This window comes from Brassica oleracea, chromosome C7, assembly GCF_000695525.1.
Source record: "Brassica oleracea var. oleracea cultivar TO1000 chromosome C7, BOL, whole genome shotgun sequence".
In the NCBI taxonomy this organism is placed as follows: Eukaryota; Viridiplantae; Streptophyta; class Magnoliopsida; order Brassicales; family Brassicaceae; genus Brassica; species Brassica oleracea.
Genome location: NC_027754.1, coordinates 44349755 through 44357268, shown reverse-complemented (window position 1 = coordinate 44357268; position 7514 = coordinate 44349755). Strand labels below are relative to the sequence as shown.

Here is a 7514-nt window from a genome sequence, read left to right as displayed (position 1 = left end):
GGGGGGGGGATTATGGAGCACTAATGTCAATTTTGTCTTATGAGGTTCGTTCGTATTGCGATTATTCTCCTCTCCTTTTGTTTCGAGCTGTGATTGCGATGTTTTTCGGGGTTTAGTGGGGTAGAGCAATTAATGGTAAGTAGTTAGCTTCATGTTCAAGTCAAGTATCTATCTCTCTTCGTATATTAGCCGTTTCGGAGACTTACTCCTACTTTCTTTAATCATACGCATTTGGTGGCTTTAGGAATTGTTTACATTTGACTGTATTATCGTAATCGATCTGTGCAGGTATTGCTTGGATGGTAGAGACGTTTTTGACTTACTATGAGCACACGAAGAAACAACAACGGCTTTTCCAAAGCTGAGAAAGTTTGTGGGCCGAATTGGATCTTAATTGCAGGGGGTGCCTTGTTGAGCACTTTGTCCATCCGCTTTGGCTGGAGACTTAGGCAGTCGTCTCTTGATTTCAACCCTCAAATTCAATCCAATGCCTCTCTTGGATTCAAAGGTTTTGGTTTTCATGTTTTGTAATTTCGGCTAATGAATTATGCTTGTTTGTTGTTTAGCTAATGGAACATCTGAGAGGGGAATTTTTTTAGGTTGTTGTTTGCACTCCAGCAAATCTTCATGTGCACATAATGATGAGTATTGTTGCTTCCACTCCATTCCAGGTCTGACTTTGCTACTTCCTTTACAGATAAATTTTGTATAAAAGCCATTAAAAATAATATCTCCTTGGAAGAATATGTAGGTGTTGCCTACAGTGTTCTAGCTTCCTATTATCTTGCCTAGTGATGTCTTTGAATGGTTATTAGCGAACATGTACTTGATACTTATGTATGAGGTTGGAAACTAGTGACTCCAATTTGAAACCGCAGACTGCCTAAGTCAGTTTACAAGATTTTCATCTTGGAAGTACTTACCTTAATTATTATTGGTACTATGTGGCATACCATCAGTGAAGGCTGGCACTAGGGAAGAAATGACGTCTGTCTCCAGTTGCTGAATGTTAGCTATAGTCATAAAAGTTGTCATTATCCAGAAACCATAGTTATAAGCTTATAAGATTTGTACTGTTATATCCACAGCTGAGTTCTGCTTTCAATTTGTGAAAATTTGTGTAGGAACTGAGCATGTCGAGGGGAAAGAGGAGACAAACGGGCACATGATATCTGCATCTGACACTTCACTGCCTCTTGTAACCCTTCCTGCTCCATCATACGGCAAAGAGAACGGGGTCATGTGGACTTCTTCTCCTGATCGCCTGGAACTTCCTCCGAAACCATACAATCACCATTCCACCTGCTCGGATTCACCTTGCGTGTCTGAAACCAGCTCAGACATCTTCAGCAAACGAGAAGTAATACAGAAACTGAGGCAACAGCTGAAGAGGCGCGACGACATGATACTTGAAATGCAGGAACAGAATCTAGTGCTGCAAAACTCGTACAACGCACAGAGGGCACACTCTAGCCATCTCCAGGCACAGCTAGACTCGATGAACAGAGATCTGTTCGAATCAGAAAGGGAAGTTGAGAGACTGAGAAAAGCAATCGCTGATCACAGCGTGGGATGCACAGGTAGCAACGGCAAGACATCTCCTGTTGCACCTTGGAGTAACGGGTTTATGGAGAGCGAGAACAATTATGAGTCGCAGGAAAAGGGATCAAGGGATGGAGAGAGAATAGAGATGTTGAGAAAGGAAGTGGAGGAGCTTAAAGAAGTGATAGATGGAAAAGAGTATCTACTAAGGAACTATAAAGAGCAGAAGAATGAGCTATCACAGAAGGTGAAAGAGTTGCAGCAGAGATTGGACTCGCAGTTCCCAAACATACTGTAGGTTTATGAGTTAGGGCATTGTGCATTCTTGCTAGTTGCTTCTCTTTCTTTTGGTTTTGGTATTTTCTGCTTCTCTGAGAGAAAATGAACGATGTACTAAAGCTCATCTTTGGAGTCTCTCACTCTGGAGAGAATAATTTTCAGGTTCTTCTCTCTCTGGCTTTAGCTTTGGTTTTGTAATGTTTTGATTTTGTTTCTGGTTGTGTCTTGTCTCTGTTTTGAATGTAGAGGAAAGTAGTCGTTGAAGATTTTTGCCGAGAGAATACTTTCCTTCTGTTCGTGCGTGTAAGGCAGCCACGGCGTCTGGTGGCGCGTCCGAGCGCGTACCGGCGCCGTTGGCTCCTTTCCTTGTCATTCCGTCCAAACCCTCGTGTGGTTGTTCCGATCTGTCAGGTTTCTCTGACATGCGCGCGGATCTGGGTTAGGGTTTTGATCCGGGAAGAGATCGGCTCGCTGCGACTCTTCTTCCTCTGGATTCGCGGCGAGGAGGTAGGTCAGACAGATCTTCGTTTCAGCGTCGGTTTTGGTCCCGGGATGTAGAGGCTCCCATAGCTTTTGCATCGCCGCTAAAGTTCCCGGGTTGTGGAGGCTTCGTTAGCTCTGCAGCGCCGACTAAGCTTCCGGAACGTGGAGGCTCCGACAGTTCCATTGTTGCCGGCTTCTGGCCCCGTAGTTCCTTTCTAGGGTTTAGTTTCTTTTATTTTTTGTGTTTGTCACTAGTTATGTGAAGTTGGCTCTGGCTTGTTGGTTGAGTTCTCGTCGGAGGTCGATGGAAGCTCTGATGGAAGGTCGATGTTTGAGCGAAGCCTCCTCCTTGGTCCTTGTATTGAACTATGGCGGATGAGATCTCGGTCACGATTGATTCTCTCCGAGATTAGGCGTACTTGGGAGGGTAGGCGGTCGCGGTGAAGAAGGTGTGGAGTCGATGAGCTCCGGTGTGGTTCGGTGAATCGGTGGGTGGTTCTCCGGTGGTAGTCGAGGCAGAGGTGATGCGGCGGATCGCGATGGAATGCGGCCGACATCCATTGCTCTCTTGAGCCTAGGGCCTTTTTTGGGCTTGCGGGTTTTTTTAGTGGTTTTTAGTGGACCGTAATAGATGTGGGCTTTGTAATCGTGATGGGCTTTGGGCCTTTATTAAATAAACCTTAGACGGGAAAAAAAAAAAGAATGCTTTCCTTCTGTTCCTATAAAGAGAAAGGATTAACAGTTGGAAAGATTAGTATATTGTCAAATGCTAACAAGTTTGACAAACAAATGTTTAAGGGTTTAAAGACTTGGAACTTTTTAACCCATTAAACCCTTGGAATAAGTTTTCAAGGTTTAGCAAAGTGTATTAGTTTTGTAAGCATCTAATACAAGAGAGATGTTAAAAACAGAGGTGTCAAAAATAAAATTTATATAAATAGACATCATTTTAGTAGTGGAATAAAAATAAATACAAGGAATTGTCGTCGTCAGCGTGCTCATATTGAAAAATTTAGTTTGAAAAGTCAAATCAAACCTTATAAAAATAGTGTGTGTTAATACTAATCGTCTAATCCTTAAAATAAGATGATTAGTAGTTTGATTATTACTATATAATAAATAAAAAAAGGAGTCATTTTATCCGCTTCGTAGCCATCTCCGAAACCATTAGTTCTGTTCTTGTGTTCCTTCCTCCTCTCTCTCTTTCTCTCGAGTTTTGGATGGAGATGTGAGCTTCTTCTTCTTCTTCATCCCAAAACAACGAAAGAGAAAACCTTTATATACATTCATATGGCCGCCCTTTCTCTCCTCTCTCCAATTCCTTCCTCTGCCTCTCTTCCTCCTATTTACTCCCTATATCACTTCAAAGGAACCCTTCAAAGCAACAAAACCTCCTCAACCTCCATTTTCAGCGGTTTCAGAAGCTCGTGGAGCCTGAGGAATGATTCCAAGGCGGAGAAGAGGCAGCTTGGTCTCATGGTTGCTAGAAACGGTGGAGGAGGAGAATTGGATGATATGGATGAAGGCCAAATCGAAAACATCTGTGGTCAAGACGAAGATGACGAGGAATGGACACAAGCCCATGCTTCTTCTTCTTCCCCTGAGAGATGGGATGTTCTGGGTCTCGGCCAAGCCATGGTAATGGTTGAAAAGTGTTGATCTTGATGATAAAAACGCTTACTTTCTTACGCCCATTGGCTTTCTATACCTTGATTGTTTTGTAGGTAGATTTCTCTGGAGTTGTGGATGATGCGTTTCTAGAGAAGCTAGACTTGGAAAAAGGAACGAGGAAGCTGATTAACCACGAGGAGAGGGGTAGAGTCTTGCAAGCAATGGATGGTTGCAGCTACAAGGCTGCAGCTGGAGGGTCCTTGTCCAACACTCTTGTTGCTTTGGCGAGATTAGGTTGTCCTTCAATCACTGACCGCCCTTTGAATGTCGCTATGGCTGGTAGTATTGCTGGTGACCCTCTCGGTAGCTTTTACAGGTACACAACTCTCTCTTTATATACTTTTTTCTTTTTGGCTCTTCTCTTAGTTATTGGAGGTTAAGGTTAAATTATGTTGAGGGATAAGTGGTTGATCTATAATTAGCATTGAGTTTAGTAAAGTTACTAGACTATATAGTTTGTCTTTGTGCTTGAAAGGTTTATTAGTTTTTTTATGATTCATGTTCTTACATGGTTGGTTTGATTTTACTAACAAAGGCAGTTCATCTGTAGGACTAAATTACGGCGAGCAAATATAAATTTTCTTTCTGCTCCAATCATGGATGGAACAACAGGGACAGTGATTGTTCTCACAACTCCTGATGCACAGCGTACCATGCTTGCATATCAGGTATGGTATTATATGTTCAGAGTATCCCAATATTACTAAATGAAAGATTTTTTTAACATATTTTTTTCTTTCTAATTAACAAACCTAATTTTTAATGTACAACTTTTCAGGGAACATCTTCTGTGGTTAATTATGATTCTTGTTTGGCTAGTTTGATATCCAAGACAAATGTCTTTGTTGTGGAAGGCTACTTGTTTGAGCTTCCTGATACTATAAGGACCATAACCAAAGCCTGTGAAGAAGCACACAGAAACGGAGCCCTTGTTGCTGTGACTGCATCAGATGTGTCTTGCATTGAGAGGCACTATGATGATTTCTGGTGAGCTTTTCTTGCTCCTCCTGCTTCTACAGCTTGGTTAGAAGTTATCTTAATCTTTTGATTGTTTTATGTTGATTCAGGGACATTGTGGGCAACTATGCAGACATTATATTTGCCAACAGCGATGAAGCAAGAGCGTTTTGTCACTTCTCCGCAGATGAAAGCCCTATTTCAGCTACAAGGTACTTGAGCCACTTTGTCCCATTTGTTTCAGTGACCGATGGAATCAACGGGTCATACATTGGAGCCAAAGGAGAAGCCATATACATTCCTCCATCACCGTGCGTGCCGGTTGACACGTGTGGTGCTGGAGACGCATACGCTTCAGGGATCTTATACGGTATCTTGAGAGGTGTCACTGACTTGAAAGGAATGGGAGAGTTGGCTGCTACGATTGCAGCCACTGTGGTTGGTCAACAGGGAACCAGGCTTAGGGTTCAGGATGCGGTAGAGCTGGCTCGGTCACATGACTTCCGCCTCAACAGTGTTGGAACTGATGTTGGGTCTTGATCAAATCTCTCTAGCCTGTGATTTTTATTTAGCTTTGATCGATTCTTTGTTTCTATGTAGTAATGCTTTTGCAACTAACTTGTAATATCTTTTTTCATGTAGTGGAAAACATTGGATTATTTGTTGTATGTAACATTTTAGTATATAGCCTCTTGTCACTCTGTAGACACAATTGTTATGCAACAGAGTATGAAACTTCTATGATGGGTCATGGATAACATATCCTTGGGTAGACTTATTAAGAGGCATGGTATAATACATGTATAATAAATAAATCAGCTTTCTAAATGACACCTAAACGGATATATATATAAGATTAATATAGTTGTTAGTTTTAGAAAACTGAACACAAAATATTTCAAATATAAAAGTTGTATAAAATTAAATTAACATATATAAGTAGTTTCAAATTATAAGAAAATAAAAACATGTTTAGAAATATGAAGATGATAAATTCATAAATTTTAAATATTTTACAAACAGTTAAACTAATAACTATAATCATATAAATACATAAAACAAATAGCAGTTAACATAAATAATAACATTTAAAAATATATAATCATATAAATATTAGAATTTTTTTGAATAGTAATGTTTAAAATCAGTCATAGACGGTATAATATAAACGCTAATCCTTCCGTTTCAGAAAGATGTATGTTTTAGGTTTTTCACGCTTATTAAAAAAATATATGAGATTTTAGTTACTAATACAATATTTTCTGTTATCAACTATTCTCCACAATTTTTAACCAACAAATTTTTTATAAATACTATTATATTTTTTGAAGTTTACAATTTACAATTAATTTATTCATTGAAAATACAAAACATATATTTTTGAAATATTCTTTTTTTAAATATATATTTTTTAAAATATTTTTTTTTTTAAAGGGATGGAGTATTATCGACTTAAAACACTACAAAACGTGAAAACAATATAGTAGATGCGTACCTATGCGCAGATTTTAGAACACTGAAATAAATCATATATTTACTATTCCAAAAGGTTTACACGTTACAAAAAAAAAATGATTTTGAAATTCCACTTAAACATGTATCCACTTATACTCTAACTTGGGAGCTTCCTGACCGTGTGTGAAGTACATGCCATCTTCTCTAGCATCCCAAAAGTTGGTCTTACCATAACGAATAATGCCACCACCACTTTTATAAGCTGTAAAACTTGCATGAAACGAGAAATTAGGACCCTGGTCTAAGGTACAATCGAAATAGGTCTTCAAAATACTATCATGAAAACTAAAATCGTAGGTCTGTCCAGGGCTCAACAAATGAACACCCAAGTCGTCGTCGTTCGATAGACAACGAATCCTCAGTGTATTGCCCGGACGAAGAGAACTTTTGAAGTGGAGACTGTTTTTTTCCCAGATTGCGTTACTAGACCCAACGATCAATGCAATGGTAAGCAAAAAGCACGAGAACCTATTCATCGTCGTGTTTGATTGATGTGATGTGATGTGTTTGTGTTTGTTTTTTCTAGCTTTGCGGCTGAGAAATATGTGAAAGATAGAAAATGTTCCAATTTATAGAACCTTGTTTACGAGGTCATCATGCATGCATTCACAACTTTGACTATGATTTTCTTCTGATTTAGGCGTAACGCGCGTTGCCAAACAAAATCTTCCTTTTTTTTGGGTAACGCATCTTTGGAAATTTAATAAATTATGCCTTGACCATTTCTAGGGATTATATACATGATCCTGAGCTTTTAAGTCTGAGATAAAATCTCTTTTACATTAACTGAGAAACATTGTAACATGTGAACTATAATGATATGTCATAACTAAAATGATTTTTAAAGTGATTATAAAAATATGTTTGAAATTATTAGAATAATTATAGTACTCCTACATGTCACTGATTTTTTTTTTTTTGAACACAGTACATGTGACTGATTATCTTAGAACACCTCCATTAGAAGTTGTTAATAAGGAATGATTCTTTAAAAAAAAAACAAAAAATAAATCAAAAAGAAAAAAAAAAACATAGCAACCGGTTCTTATAAGAGGGTTTTAGAATCA

At 38.8% G+C, this 7514-nt stretch overlaps 3 protein-coding genes across 5 annotated transcripts in view; 2 read left to right on the top strand and 1 right to left on the bottom strand.

The window, feature by feature from the left end:
* LOC106302140 overlaps positions 1 to 2087 on the top strand; it is a 2394-nt gene extending 307 nt beyond the window's left edge. Inside the window, exons 3-6 of one of the 3 annotated variants that reach the window (XM_013738667.1) lie at positions 26 to 44; positions 289 to 508; positions 567 to 671; positions 1125 to 2087. In XM_013738667.1, the coding sequence (XP_013594121.1) occupies positions 325 to 508; positions 567 to 671; positions 1125 to 1840 (1005 nt within the window). In that variant the 5' untranslated portion in view covers positions 26 to 44; positions 289 to 324 and the 3' untranslated portion in view covers positions 1841 to 2087. Of the gene's footprint in view, positions 1 to 25; positions 136 to 288; positions 509 to 566; positions 672 to 1124 lie in introns of those variants that run through there. The other 2 variants (XM_013738669.1, XM_013738668.1) reach the window with 2 other exon arrangements.
* Positions 2088 to 3439: 1352 nt separating this feature from the next.
* LOC106306902 (uncharacterized sugar kinase slr0537-like) lies at positions 3440 to 5637 on the top strand. The gene is made up of 5 exons (XM_013743688.1): positions 3440 to 3942; positions 4029 to 4291; positions 4526 to 4643; positions 4754 to 4962; positions 5043 to 5637. Exons 1-5 carry the CDS (start codon positions 3595 to 3597, stop codon positions 5470 to 5472), a joined length of 1368 nt encoding a protein of 455 aa, XP_013599142.1. The 5' UTR covers positions 3440 to 3594; the 3' UTR covers positions 5473 to 5637.
* Positions 5638 to 6521: 884 nt separating this feature from the next.
* LOC106303401 (pumilio homolog 15-like) lies at positions 6522 to 6923 on the bottom strand. Its single transcript, XM_013739679.1, has one exon. It carries the CDS (start codon positions 6921 to 6923, stop codon positions 6522 to 6524), a length of 402 nt encoding a protein of 133 aa, XP_013595133.1.
* Between the last annotated feature and the right edge of the window lie 591 nt (positions 6924 to 7514).